At 42.0% G+C, this 15,753-nt stretch overlaps 1 protein-coding gene across 4 annotated transcripts in view; it reads left to right on the top strand.

Annotated features, from left to right (window-relative positions):
- ERG (ETS transcription factor ERG) overlaps positions 1 to 15,753 on the top strand; it is a 337,905-nt gene that overhangs the window by 301,670 nt on the left and 20,482 nt on the right. For all 4 annotated transcript variants that reach the window (XM_073668418.1, XM_073668420.1, XM_073668417.1 and 1 more), the window contains 2 exons: positions 7,534 to 7,685; positions 15,226 to 15,429. In XM_073668418.1, the coding sequence (XP_073524519.1) occupies positions 7,534 to 7,685; positions 15,226 to 15,429 (356 nt within the window). The remainder of the gene's footprint in view (positions 1 to 7,533; positions 7,686 to 15,225; positions 15,430 to 15,753) is intronic.

Raw genomic sequence — 15,753 nt, 5'->3', positions numbered from 1 at the left:
CATGCTTCAGCACCCCCCTACATCTCCTCCCTCATCTCAGTCTACCACCCTACACATGCCCTCAGTTCTGCCAATGACTTAAAACTAAAATCCTCCATAATCTTATCCTCCCACTCCCGTCTCCAAGATTTCTCACGTTCTGCGCCAATTCTTTGGAATGCACTACCCAGGACAATTCGATTAATTCCCAATACCCACAGTTTTAAGCGTGCCCTAAAAAAAACATTTCTTTAGACTGGCGTATCGCCTCAACATACTGATCTAACTGTCCTAGTTTGGCAAATTAAAATTTTCTTCAAATTCATGTTCATACCATCCATGCACTGAATAGCTTCTGTCTGTACTGTACACATACTGGCTGGCGACCAGTTCATGTAGTGCTATGTACTTACCCTATTTAGTATATTAAGGCTGTATTATACAATATATGTACATTTTACCTTTTGTGTCTCCCCTATTTCCTCATAGACTGTAAGCTTGCGAGCAGGGCCCTCACTCCTATTAATACCTGAGTTATGCTTATTCTGTAATGTCTGTATTGTCTGTATAAGTCCCCCCTAAAATTGTAAAGTGCTGCAGAATATGTTGGCGCTATAAAAAATAAAAAATATTATTATTATATGGCAATATTTTAGAAGTATGGTGGTAATAATCAGGGCTGTGCATTATGATCATTTATACACTGTAGGATTTAATAATATGGGTACTATGTTATGTTTACTACTACACTGTATGTGTTATGATCTGCAACAAGTACTAAGGAAAGATAGGGGGAAGCTGTCCCTACAGTAAGACTAAGCTGAATCCCTATGATGTAGCGGGCTGCCTCTTCCTAGCGAACAGACCCGCCTTAGTCCTCGGCTAGTCTGAACGAAGACCTATAGCATAAGGGGAGGGGTCCCTAAAAGAACTAAGGACTGGGACAAAAATGGGACACCTCCTAAACAGAGAAGTTGTTGCAGAACACAAAAGACAAACAGACAAAAAGGTACTAAAGGTCCCAGAAGGACCAAACTGATAGAGAAAGGCACAGAAGCACCTGGCTAGAGAAACAGTCAAACACTGAAGTCCAGCACAGCCAGGAGAGCGGAGCTAGAATATAATGGCAGGTGGTCACGTGACCGCAAAACACAAGATGGAAAAACAAACAGGAGGGTTCTAACAGTACCCCTTCTTTTTTGAGGATCCTCCGGATCCTCCAGGCCCAGGCCTATCCGGAAACCTCCTGTGGAAAGCTCTAACAAGCCTAGGAGCAGATACATCATCCGCCCTTACCCAGGAGTTAACTTCTGGACCGAAACCCTTCCAGGAGACAAGATACTGTAATCTCCCTCTATGCCATCTACAATTCAGGATACGAGAAATTTCATATTCGCCGTCTTCCACCACAGGAGGAACTGAGACAGTGGCGTCCCTATCCGATACATCAGCCTTTTTCAACAAGGAAACATGAAACACAGGATTAATCTTCCAGGAAGTAGAAACATCCAACCTAACAGCAGACTGGTTAACAACCTGAAGCACTTTAAATGGACCCACAAACTTAGGACCCAGTTTTTTAGAGGGAATCCTCAACCGCAGGTTCTTTGAGGACAACCAAACCATGTCACCCACAGTAAACAAAACCTCCTTACGTTTCCTGTCAAAATACTTCTTGGACTTCTTGTTAGCCTCTTGAAGGTTGCAACGTACATTAGTCCAAACTCTCTCCAAATCACCGGAAAAATTCTCCTCCTCCGGCACCGCCGACCACAATTTGGAGAATGAACCAAAAGACAGATGTCTCCCAGTACAACAAAAAAAAGGAGAACACCCAGCAGAGGAGGATGTATGATTGTTAAGAGCAAATTCTGCGAGAGGCAGAAACTCAGACCACCCCTCTTGATTGTCCGCCACAAAACAACGCAAAAACTGTTCTACATCCTGGTTCTTTCTTTCAGTCTGTCCATTAGACTCCGGATGATAACCAGACGAAAATGACAAATGGACTCCCAACCTGTCACAAAAAGCACGCCAAAAGCGAGCCACAAACTGAGGTCCTCTATCAGAAACAATATCCGTGGGAACGCTATGAAGCTTGACAATCTCCTTAACAAACGCCTTAGCTAGTGTCTTGGCTCAGGGCAACTTAATGAATTGAACCAAATGAAACATCTTACTAAAACGGTCCACGACCACCCAGATGACAGTAAAACCCTCAGACACAGGAAGATCAGTAATAAAATCCATAGAGAGATGCGTCCAAGGCGCACTAGGAACCTCCAGAGGGCAAAGCAACCCCGCAGCAGGAGTATGTGAAGCCTTTGACCTAGCACACACAGTACATTGACGCACCCACTTGATGACTTCCTTCTGCCATCCAGGCCACCAAAAACTGCCACTGATAAGTCTCTTAGTCTCCGAAATTCCTGGATGACCTGCCAACCGAGACTCATGACACTCCACAAACAAATCTCTTCTAAAGGCTCTAGGCACGAACAACCTCCCATGGGGAGTGTTAGATGGAGCATCATCTTGAGCTTTCAGAATCCCATTCTCCAAAACGGAGTCCAATGCCGCCACCACAACTCCTTTCTGTAAAATGCTCTCCTCCTCCTCGGCACCAACCGTAGGAGAGAAGCTGCGAGATAAAGCATCGGCTTTAACATTCTTAGTACCAGGGATATAGGTAACAGAAAAATGAAACTGAGAAAAAAAAATGCCCACCTAGCTTGACGGGCATTCAAGCGCTTGGCAGCATCCAGATAGATACAATTCTTATGATCTGTGAACACCTGAATAGGAAATCTAGCGCCTTCCAAAAAATGACGCCAATTTTCAAACGCGAGTTTAATAGCCAGCAACTCCCGATTTCCAACATCATAATTCAGTTCGGTTTCCGAAGTTTTTTTCAAAAAGAAGGCACATGGATGTACTCCATCCTTGTTCTCCTGAGACAAAACTGCTCCGACCCCCACCGATGAAGCATCGACCTCGACCAAAAAAGGCTTGGTCTCATCAGGCTGCATAAGGATAGGGGCAGAACTGAACCTCTCTTTGAGATACTCAAACGCTTCAATGGCCTTAGTAGTCCACTGGGTCGTATTCGCACCTTTCCTGGTGAGATCGGTTAGAGGCTTAACAATTACAGAAAAATTCTTAATGAATTTCCTGTAATAATTGGCGAAACCCAAAAATCTCTGTATAGATTTCAAACCAATAGGCCTAGGCCATTCCTGCACAGCCTGAACCTTCACAGGGTCCATCTCAAAGCCCTCGCTGGAGATAATGTAGCCCAAAAAACTAATTCTCTGCACAGCAAACTCACATTTCTCCAGCTTAGCAAAGAGTGAATTATCACTCAATAACTGCAAAACTTCACGTACACTCTGCCAATGGGACTCTAGATCTGGTGAATAAATCAAAATGTCATCCAAATACACAACCACATTCTTACCAATCAAAGGTCTCAGGATGTCATTAATAAGGTTCTGAAAAAATGCAGGTGCATTGGTAAGACCAAAAGGCATAACCAGATTCTCAAAATGACCCACAGGAGTGTTAAAAGCAGTTTTCCATTCATCACACTCCTTCACTAGTAACAAATTGTATGCCCCCCGGAGATCAATTTTAGAGAACCACTTGGCCCCCACTAACTGGTTAAACAAGTCAGGAATTAACGGCAATGGGTAGGAATTGCGTACGGTAATCTTATTAATTTCACGAAAATCCAGACATGGACGTAAACCCCCGTCCTTTTTTTTAACAAAGAAAAATCCAACTGCCACAGGCGACTTAGAAGGTCTAATGTGACCAGCAGCCAGGCTAGTCTGTATGTTCTCCTCCAAGGCCTTTCTTTCAGGGATAGTCAGATTAAACAAGCGACTCTTGGGAAGAGTAGCACCCGGAACAAACTCAATGGCGCAATCATAATCCCTATGAGGAGGTAAAACTTCCGACTCCTCCTCCGAAAAAATCTTGAATAGGTACAGGTAATTCCCCTTTTTCCACAGCCGCAATGCGACCATTACAACATTTATCATAGCACTTCAGACTCCAGGACCTAATCACATTAGTAGACAAGTCCAGAAAAGGATTGTGCAGTTTTAACCAAGGCAAACCTAAAACGACTGGAAAGGGTAAATTATCTAATGCAACCAAGTCCAAAATTTCTTGGTGAACTCCATTAATAGTGAGGGGAAATGCAGCAACCTTGTGAGTAATACTTTTCAAGGGAGTGTTATCAATTGCAATCACAGAAATAGGTGATGACAAAGGTTTGGATTTCAATTTAAGTTTTTCCAAAAACCCTTTATCAATCACATTAAGTGTTGAACCATAATCCACAAATACCTGAAATTCAATCAAATTTTCCTGCAAAGTATTACTCCCAGAAAGAAATACTCCTGCAGAGCGTAAACAAGCTATACGGGCGTAGCTGACCTTTTTTTTTCTTTACTTAAATGAAGCTCACAATACTTAATCAAATGGTCAGCTTTACCACAATAAAGACATAATCCCTCGGCAAACCTCTGGTCTCTATCCTGAGAGGGGAGCGACTTCGCCCCAACCTCCATCGGTTCTCCGCCGTCAGAGCTGATTTTCTTGGGACTAGGACCTGGCATTACAGGAGTCTTTACCCCATTCTGTTTAAATCTCAGTCTCCTATCCGCACGAACAGCTAATTGCATGGCATCCTGCAGAGTCTCAGGTGCGGGGAATGCAATTAGCAAATCCTTAACCCTTTCACTCAGACCAGCAAGAAATAGACATTTCAGAGCAGGATCATTCCATCTAACTTCCGAGGCCCATCTTCTGAAGTGTGTGCAATAATTTTCAACATCACCTGACCCCTGATTCAAACGCCTGAGTTCTGCCTCAGCAGATGAGACTCGATCAGGATCATCATATAATAGCCCCATAGCAGAAAAAAATTCTTCTACAGACCTTAAACATGGATCATTAGGTTGGAGAGAAAAGGCCCACCCCTGTGGTTCTTTGCGCAAAAGTGACATAATAAAACCAATGCGCTGTGATTCATTCCCAGAGGACCTTGGTCTCAAACGAAAATATAACAAACAAGCATTTTTAAAGGAAAAAATCTTGCTGTTTACCATAACATCTGGCAGTCCTACCTTGGGTTTCACAAAATGCGCTTCAGAACAGCTACTCAGGTGTTGCTGGAACTTGGCTACCTCCAGAGACAATCCCTGCAGGCGTTTAGCCAAATCCTGGACGGAAACCATACTGATCCCCGAATTTCTTTCCCTCTATTTTTTTTTGGCTGGACTTACTGTTATGATCTGCAACAAGTACTAAGGAAAGATAGGGGAAAGCTGTCCCTACAGTAAGACTAAGCTGAATCCCTACGATGTAGTGGGCTGCCTGTTCCTAGCGAACAGACCCACCTTAGTCCTCGGCTAGTCTGAACGAAGACCTATAGCATAAGGGGAAGGGTCCCTAAAAGATTTAAGGACTGGGACAAAAATGGGACACCTCCTAAACAGAGAAGTTGTTGCAGAACACAAAAAGACAAAAGACAAAAAGGTACTAAAGGTCCCAGAAGGACCAAATGAACTGATAGAGAAAGGCACAGAAGCACCTGGCTAGAGAAACAGTCAAACACTGAAGTCCAGCACAGCCAGGAGGGCGGAGCTAGAATATAAAGGCAGGTGGTCACCTGACCGCAAAACACAAGATGGAAAAACAAACAAGAGGGTTCTAACAGTATGATTGAATTATTTCTGCACTATATGGTAGTGTGACTGCCCTCAGTTACTGTATGGTATGTGTGAAGACACTGGTTCTTCCGTGGGCATAATACTACTCAGACAACACAGAGTGAGGGTAAAACAGTGTGGCAATACTTTATTAAACCACAAAACAGGCAATAAACACATAAAACAGTCACAGCAAAATACCCAAGATGGTGCAAAATTACACAGTCTCACCCTTCCGCTGGCCTGCCTGGGATAGAACAGCTGCGACTTTGGGACTTCCAGGGCCAACTACCTCAACAAGTGACCCCAATCTTCTGGCGGGCCCCCTACAGAGAGAAGGTAGCACCAAGCTTAGGAAGCTAGCAGTCTATCGAGGTACAAGGCCAAGAGACCCGAGGGTCCCACCCTGACCTCTCCAAGAGTTTCCATGGGGCCAGATGACCGGCTGGTCCCAATCTGGCTTCCCCGACTGTCTCTATGGGTTCCAGACGACCGGAAAGTCCCACCTGGCAACCCCAAACAACATATCCATGGGGCCAGGTGTCTTCATCATCCCAACATGGTCTCCCCAAATGTATCCATGGGCTCTCTGATGGTCAGTGGAGCAGATCCGTATCTTTCCAGTCAGGGCCATACACCCTTAAACTGGAATCATGTAGAATCCAAATCTGTGTCTCTTTGGGTAAAGCCATGCTACCAAGCTGATGGTTTCTAGAGAGTCTGATCTTTGATTCTCCTTGTAAAGTCTTTTTCAATTCTCTGTTTCAAATCTCATTGCAGCAGGATAGAGAAACCTTTTTTTTATATTTACATATGTGGCTAAGGTCATCAGTCACAGGTCAGAGGTAAAGGTGCAGGGCTAACTCAGGTCTCATTGTTTAAGCTAATCAATTTACATAGTATAGCAGGGGGCTCTTTAAAATCAACATTCAGCTGGCTTTAGTATAACATGTAATTAGCATATTAACATCATTGCTCACTGACCGAAGAGAAGACAACAATCAGGGTCATACTAATAGTATGTCCTTCTTGACCAGCCACAGAAATACACATACATTTGCAAGTCAACAAAAACACAGTAGTGTATTTCTCTTGGATTAACAAATCTAAATGTCTGGCTGATTAAGATTAGAAAGCTGTGTCTTCACAGTAGGTCTATTTTTACACTATGGGATTGAATCATTACTGTTTGGTTGTGAAAATCAGGCATGTATAATTGTAAACTGTATGATTGAAGTTGGGCACTGCACTATGTCATGTTTACTATTGCACTGTATTATTGACTTATTTGTGCATTATATGGCAGTGGTACTGTTCTTAGGTACTGCCTGGCATGTTTATTAATGTAGTATATGACTGAACTATTTCTGCACCATATGGTTGTTGTGCTGTTCTCATGCTTTTTTTTTTGGACGCTGTATGATTGAATTAGTTGGGCACTGTATGGTGGTTTTATCTAGCACTGTATGGAATGTTTATTTGTACACTGAATTTATATACCTGAATAATTTAGGTATTGTATGGGGTGGTACCAGTCTATATGGTATGTTTATTTGCACAGTGTGATTCAAAACTATGGGCGCTGTATGGCATATTTATTTGTATGTGATGTGATTAAATTATATGTGCACTGTATGGTACACTAGAAGGTGGGAGACACTATAAGGTACTGCACAGGGAATCACGCGTCATCTGGAGACTAAAGATTTTATAGTTCTCATTTTTTTTTTAAAACATTTTTTGTAGTATAAATAGTGGTATTTACCATTATAAAATGTATGGTAATTTTCCATTTTCCTAAAAAGCCTAACAGCATACTGGCCTTTATTTCTAGGAATTCCCCAGATGACTGCAGTTTGGCAAAAGGAGGCAAAATGGGCAGCGGATCAGAACCGATGGGAATCAACTACGGCAGCTACATAGAAGAAAAACACATACCACCCCCCAATATGACAACCAATGAACGTAGAGTGATTGTGCCCGCTGGTAAGTCTTCTTGGAAAAGCCATTTAGGTCATCTTTGCTTTTCGACAAAAGTATAGAGTCTCTCAACCTAAAAGAAAAATTTTTGATTTCCTTCTTGTATCCCCCAAACACCTGCATTGAGATGTTCAATTCTGACTATTAGCTCACATGGTGAAGATGAGGCTCTGATAAAAGGTGGGGTTTGAAAGCAAAATCAAGATGGTATCTCTCCTACTTCTTGTGTTACCCAGAACCATTCTTGTTTAGTGTTATACCGCCTCTACATTGCTACGGTTGTGTTGACAGAAGGTTTTCCAACTCACCCCTGTCCCAAGAGCCATATCAAAAGGAGACTCCGATTATTGCAACCCCTGAAATCTACGATCCTCCAAGCTATAGTGTGCTTTATTTCTTTGGCTGAGATCACAGTTTGTGCTTTATGAGGGGAGAATTTTGATTAAGAGAGAGCTCCAGCCGATACTCTACTCCTCCAAGTTTATGTATCAAAAACTATTTAGATCTCATGGTCGCTCCACCAATACTGACTGTGGATTGGAGATTTAGAAGCAAGTGATCAACACTTTTCAAGACTGATTAAATACATTGACCATTTGCACACAACGTAAAAATTATTCTAGTCCTTCTAGACCATTCATATTATGGATGGACCATCTATAATCATCCGATGGTCCATGTAGGGTCTCCTGAATGACTGACATACCTACTTCAAATATCCCTGAAGTTGTCCACTTTCTGCTGTCATGACTGGTTCTCTTTCTTAAAAGTTACCTTGTTCCTCTTTACTTTTTCTTCTTGGAACTTGGTTGTCATTAGTGGTACATAAACTTAGAGGAGTATCAAAAACAATGTAGATCTCTAGTACTGAGTATAGATTGGACATTTAGATGTGAAGCAAGTGACCAACACTTTTCAAGACTGATCAAATACGTTGACCATTTGCACACAACCCCAAAAATATGCTAAACATTCTAGAGTGCTCAGATAATGGATGGACCAACTGTAATAATCTGTTGGTCCATGTAGGGTCTCCCAAATGATTGAGAATCCTGCTTCAAATATCCCTGAAGTTGTCCACCCTCTGCTCTTGTACTACGTTCTCTTTCTTAGAAGTTACCTGTTTCCTCTTGTAAACTATCGCAAAGGAAAGGTAAGAGCAGAGGCGTAGCTAGGAGTTCAGCTCAGGGGGGCAAAACATCTGAGTGTGCCCCTAAACAGGTAACCCTGATTACAACTACAGTGGCAAACCTTAATAGTGGGTATAGGAGAACCTCAACAGATGACCACGCCGTTACTGAAAATAAATTTCTATACAAAGACCAACACTGATATTACTGTCATATGGTGACCATATAGTGGTAGATATCAGTCCTGAAGAACATGTAAGAGATTATTGTACAATTATAGATGGTGACTTACAGCAGACGTTTTTTCTGATGGAGTCGTTCACTTTTCCCATCTTTTCCGTTTCTGTCTATTCCCATCCTGAACAAGCTCCTCATCTCGCTGCTACTGTATGTGCTCCTATTCCTGCACTTGCTGTGTGGTACAAAAATAGGGTTCCTCTTACTGCCCCATATAATAAGGCTGACTGCTGCGCCTCTTAACATAGAAAAATGCCCTCTAGATGGTAAAATTGCCCCTTAGAAAATATTAATATCCTGGGCAAGTGAAGTGTCCTAGAAAACAATGTCCACATTTTGCCCCTAGAATGTATTAATGCCTCATGTGCACCTTTGATGGTTACAATACCGAGGGCCCCTTTAACAATAATCTATAGCAATAATGTTTAAGTCCCCACTTAACATTTATTAATGTCCCCCGAGTCCCCTCATGTACAGCTCCCCCATACACAGTGTGATGGATCAACTTCTCCCCTATATGCAGTATGATGTTCCCACAGTTCCCCTATACACAGTATGATGGGCCCACAGCTCCCTTATACATAGTATGATATACTCACATGTCCAACACTTTATAATGGCCCTCACATTAGTCCCCACACTTTATTATGGCCCCCACAATAGTCCCCACACTTTATGATGGCCCTCACAGTAGTCTCCACTTTAAGGGCTCCCACATTAGCTCCTATACTGTATGAGGGCCCCCACAATAGTCCCCACACTATATGATGACTTCCACATTATTCCTAAACTGTATTTTGCCCCCACATTAGCCCCCATACTGTATTAGGGCACCCCACAATAGTCCCTATACTTTAAGGGCCCCAAAATTAGCCCCCATACTGTATGAGAGCCCCCACAATAGTGCCTTCAGTTTACGATGAGCCTCAAATAAGCCCCCATACTATAGTATAGCCCTCACATTATCTCTCACTCTGTGTAATGGCCCCCACACTTTGAGGGACCCCCACAGTAGCCCCTAAAATATGAGAGCCCCCCTCCCCACTATATGAGGGTTCCCCACACTGTATGATGCCCCCACAGTCACACTAAAAGTTTTTAAGAAAATAAAAAATGTCATATATTCACCTAATCCAGGTTTCCGACGAGTTCACTGGACAGACCAATGCGTTGATGTCCCTGCACTACTGCTCTCAGCCACGGCAGGATGATGCAATGGTTGAGGCACCGATGCATGCACAAAACATCAGAGTCCCGACACGGCGCGATGACGTCGCCATGCCAGGATTCTGACCTTACAGAGCGTATGCTGGCACCTTGGCCATGGCTGAGAGCAATAGTGCAGGGAGATTGTGCTACACATGCCAATAAAGCTAAGGGTAGTATAGCTCTGGCTGGGCAAAGCTCACCCTTTGCCCCCACCGGTAGCTACGCTACTGGGTAGAGATGTTGGCCGATGAAACCTCCAGTCACATTCCAGCTGTCATTTTCTCTACAGTTGGCATACAACCATGGCTGTTATCTGATCACCCCGCTCGCTAAAATAAGAGCAACTCCAAAATCTTTCGCATTATCTGAGTGCTCGTCAACTTGATCCCGAATTGCCCTTCTCAGTTCAAAGAGATTTCTAGTAATCGTAAACCAAAAAAAATATGAAACGTGCTTTCATATCACCGATCTCTTCTTGTTAAAAGCGTTGAGGTCATAGACTCGGCGGTAACAAATATTTTTGGAATTGATTGTTGTTCAGCAGATCTGCAGACACTTTGGCAGGAAGGGCTCATGGTGTATTCATAATACCTCCAGTCTTTTTGGATTCGTACCGGATGGGTGTTGCCTATGGCCCTTTTTTCTTTTGGCTGGACTTTTTGTATAGTCTACTCGAGCCAGCAAACGTTCCATCATAAAGGTTAATTGTGAGAATGAATTCAACTCGCGGCCCTTCCAGATCTCTTGTTCTCTTCAAGGTTTTCAACAGCAGCTTGGAAATATTTATTTTCTAACGAAAATTCGTGATGAATGGTCCTGAAATTTTTGGGGGGCGAAAAGCGAGGCTGCTGTCCCACATCCAGGTGTTTTCACATTTCTTCTTTCACTGCTTGGATGTGCTTGCTCAGCAAAGGGCTGGATCAGCGGCAAAGCCAAGCACATATTTTCCTGAATAGCTAATTGTGCAGATTGTCTTTAAAGTTTCTAGACTGTGTAAATACGTAGTACTAATCATTACTGGGCTACAGAAGAAATATTATGAACCGTGGCAGCCGGGAAGTTAATCCAAACCGTAAATAGCTCCTTCTTGAAGTTTTAGGAGGTTGAAATAATATAAGCAGTCTTTATTTTTTTTTCGTTCTTCAAATAGTTATATAATATATGTTGATGACCTTTAGAAGTTTATAAAAAAAAAGGTAGAATGAAAATGTGCTACAGCAAATGTTGGTGCCCTTAGAAGGTAAATGGAAATCTCTTTAAAAAAAGGACTCCCTGCAAAAGATTTAGTAGAGATCCCAGAGGCACCACTTTCAATATAATCTGGAGTCCAAAAGCCCTTAAACTTTGGTGACAGGTTCAAAAATGCCAAACTGGGTGTATCAGTAAACATTTTTCTAATCAGGGGTGTAACTATAGGCAGGGCAGTGACTGTAGTCACACCCAAGTCCTAAATTATTCCAAAAGCTCTGCCTGTTCTGTCTACTGGTAGCCCCTGGTACTATGAATGGCATGTGACTAGAGAGGAATGAATAAGTTCAAGTGGAATTGAATTGGATTAAAATTTTACAAAAATCCACATTCACTAAAATGCGGAATTTTTGTAATTTGCTTTCCACGCAGATTCAGCAAGATGGCTACCACTGGCCGCCATTTTTCTGAGCCATAAATGCCCATCAAAATCTTCAAAAATAAAAAAAAATCCTTATACTCACCTTACCTCTCACTTCTCCGCCCCGCTAAGTCACCTATCTGGTCCTCGCTGCATCTTCACTTGTGCTGAAAGCCCGAGCTTTGATGAGACCTAGGTGAATTCTTTACAAACACACTAAAGGTCATGGCTTCATGATGTCACATCGTGCACCATGATCTTGTGCGCATGAGCAGAACTCTCTGGGGCTTCACCAAAGTCTCACCAAACTCAGATGTAGGATGAGTGGCTTGAGGGCTTCAGCGCAGGTGGCGGGGATCTGAAGATACAGAGAAGGCCAGATGGACAACTTAAAGTGGCCGGAGAAGTAAGTGGTAAGGTGAGTATAAGGATTTTTTTTTATGTTTAACATTTTTATGTGCTTTTATGGTTCAGAAAAATGAAGGTCAGAAGAAGCCACTTTATCGAATCCGCAAGGAAGAGGCACCGGATGAATGATTGTGAATAACGGTCATCTCTACACATGACAGTTGGTGGGAGCTGGTACGAATTTTGCATCGAGGGCCAGTAACTTCAAAATATATAGCTGTCATTGTTCTTTATTTTAAAAAATATATAAAAAATCACTATAAAAGAAAAAAAAAACCTTAATGAAAAATGTATGAGCTGTACTGCTTGACTGTTGACAGTCCGAAATTGGGTCAAACATCATGCACCACTGGATCGAACACCATGCGGCCACATAGGGATCTGACATTGTCTTTCATATTTTTACTAAACTTAAAGGAGTTGTCTAGAAGATAAAATTATTTAAAAAGTCTTAGACTGATCTAAATTAGAAATAAAAAAAGAAGTGGTATTCACTCTCACTGATCAACCGAAGCTCCGGTTTCGATGTGAACCAAGTAAGTGGTAAACTCTACTTCCTGGTCTGATCTTAACCCATGGAAATAGCAAAAAATGCCCACTCAGCCAATCACTGGCTGAGGCTGGGAAACAGCAGAGCCTTGGGTAAGCTGCCCGGGCATCAGAAGGTTGAATTAGTTTTATTTTATTTTTTTTTATACCAGATTGAGTCCTTTAAAAGAAAAAAAAATTCTCCTGGGCAACCCCTTTACTGGTAGGGTCATCCCATGCACCTTTGGACACAGGTTGAACTTGCATTCAAATTTTCAAATGACAGAATGGTCACCAATAGCTGGGAGCTGTGAAGTCTATAAGGTCAACTCTTGTAATTGTGGGTAAAAAATTACTGTAAAACCTTTTAGAAGCAACGACCCAAAACTACAGTCAAAATGGTCCTCTAGAAGGGTAGTTGTCTCAAAGAATGGTCTTCTCAAAGTGGTGATATTTGAGGTTTTGACGTACAAGGTACAGTTAGGTCCATATATATTTGGACAGAGACAACATTTTTCTAATTTTGGTTCTAGACATTACCACAATGAATTTTAAGCAAAACAATTCAGATGCAGTTGAAGTTCACACTTTCAGCTTTCATTTGAGGGTATCCACATTACAATTGGATGAAGGGTTTAGGAGTTTCAGCTCCTTAACATGTGCCACCCTGTTTTTAAAGGGACCAAAAGTAATTGGACAGATTAAATAATTGTAAATAAAATGTTCATTTCTAGTACTTGGTTGAAAACCCTTTGTTGGCAATGACTGCCTGAAGTCTTGAACTCATGGACATCACCAGACGCTGTGTTTCCTCCTTTTTGATGCTCTGCCAGGCCTTCACTGCAGTGGTTTTCAGTTGCTGTTTGTTTGTGGGCCTTTCTGTCTGAAGTTTAGTCTTTAACAAGTGAAATGCATGCTCAATTGGGTTGAGATCAGGTGACTGACTTGGCAATTCAAGAATATTCCACATCTTTGCTTTAATAAACTCCTGGGTTGCTTTGGCTTTATGTTTTGGGTCATTGTCCATCTGTAGTATGAAACGACGACCAATCAGTTTGGCTGCATTTGGCTGGATCTGAGCACACAGTATGGCTCTGAAGACATCAGAATTCATTCGGCTGATTCTGTCCTGTGTCACATCACCAATAAACACTAGTGACCCAGTGCCACTGGCAGCCATGCACGCCCAAGCCATCACACTGCCTCCGCCATGTTTTAAAGATGATGTGGTATGCTTTGGATCATGAGCTGCAGCATGCCTTCGCCATACTTTTCTCTTTTCATCATTCTGGTAGAGGTTGATCTTGATTTCATCTGTCCAAAGAATGTTTTTCCAGAACTGTGCTGGCTTTTTTAGATGTTTTTTAGCAAAGTCCAGTCTAGCATTTTTATTCTTGATGCCTATGAGTGGCTTGCACCGTGCAGTGAACCCTCTGTATTTACTTTCATGCAGTCTTCTCTTTATGGTAGATTTGGATATTGATACGCCTACCTCCTGGAGAGTGTTGTTCACTTGGTTGGCTGTTGTGAAGGGGTTTCTCTTCACCATGGAGATTATTCTGCGATCATCCACCACTGTTGTCTTCCGTGGGCGCCCAGGTCTTTTTGCATTGATGAGTTCACCAGTGCTTTCTTTCTCAGGATGTACCAAACTGTAGATTTTGCCACTCCTAATATTGTAGCAATTTCTCGGATGGGTTTTTTCTGTTTTTGCAGCTTAAGGATGGCTTGTTTCACCTGCATGGAGAGCTCCTTTGACCGCATGTTTACTTCACACCCAAACCTTCCAAATGCAAGCACCACACCTCAAATCAACTCCAGGCCTTTTATCTGCTTAATTGAGAATGACATAACGAAGGGATTGCCCACACCTGTCCATGAAATAGCCTTGGAGTCAATTGTCCAATTACTTTTGGTCCCTTTAAAAACAGGGTGGCACATGTTAAGGAGCTGAAACTCCTAAACCCTTCATCCAATTTTAATGTGGATACCCTCAAATGAAAGCTGAAAGTCTGAACTTCAACTCCATCTGAATTGTTTTGTTTAAAATTCATTGTGGTAATGTCTAGAAGCAAAATTAGAAAAATGTTGTCTCTGTCCAAATATATATGGACCTAACTGTACATAAAGAAGTCAGATCATAGTAGAGTGGCCAAAGTGAAGGTTGTCTTTTTACCAAAATGAATTAAACTAATCCATTGCAACAAAAATTAAGAAAAAGAAATATGGTGGACTAACTCAGCACATCAAGACAACATTGGATTACTGACTTGACGGATTCATACGTCAAACTCAACTTCAGGTTCACTAAAGATCGAGATCACAATACAGGCAAAAAGAGAAAGGCCTAGAATCAGAAAAAAAATGTATCCATAAAACATGGCAATCTAAATTAAGATTTTTATTTCTATTTGTCCCTTTGCAGACCCCACCTTGTGGAGCACAGAGCACGTCCGACAGTGGCTGGAATGGGCAATCAAAGAATATGGACTCCCAGACGTTGATGTGATGCTTTTCCAAAACATCGACGGGAAAGAACTGTGCAAAATGACCAAAGAAGACTTTCAAAGACTCACGTCATGCTACAATGCAGAGATCCTCCTGTCTCATCTTCACTACCTCAGAGAAAGTATGATAATCCTATATCATATGTCATATTCTATCCAATGACTGCTACTCTTCATAATCTTCATACTCTTCATTATTTTCTTCCTTTTGTGCTTTGTTCACGTTAATGTTCTTGGTTCCATTGGGTTTTCTCAAGATAAGTCAAAATTCTACCACTATTCTTGCCGTCAATGATGATAGAAACCTGTCGGAAACCTGATGAACACCATTATAAGTCAATGAGATCAGGATGATCTGCTTCAAAATGGATCCACCATGGCTCTGTTAATGGAAGCCATTGTGAACATGGCCTTACACACGTAGTATGTGTTCCCACTAGCATTAG

This window comes from Phyllobates terribilis, unplaced genomic scaffold, assembly GCF_046119375.1.
Source record: "Phyllobates terribilis strain yellow unplaced genomic scaffold, ASM4611937v1 Scaffold_2__4_contigs__length_985480577, whole genome shotgun sequence".
In the NCBI taxonomy this organism is placed as follows: domain Eukaryota; kingdom Metazoa; phylum Chordata; class Amphibia; order Anura; family Dendrobatidae; genus Phyllobates; species Phyllobates terribilis.
Note: the sequence above shows the minus strand (reverse complement) of the source record. Positions and strands in the feature narration are given on the sequence as shown.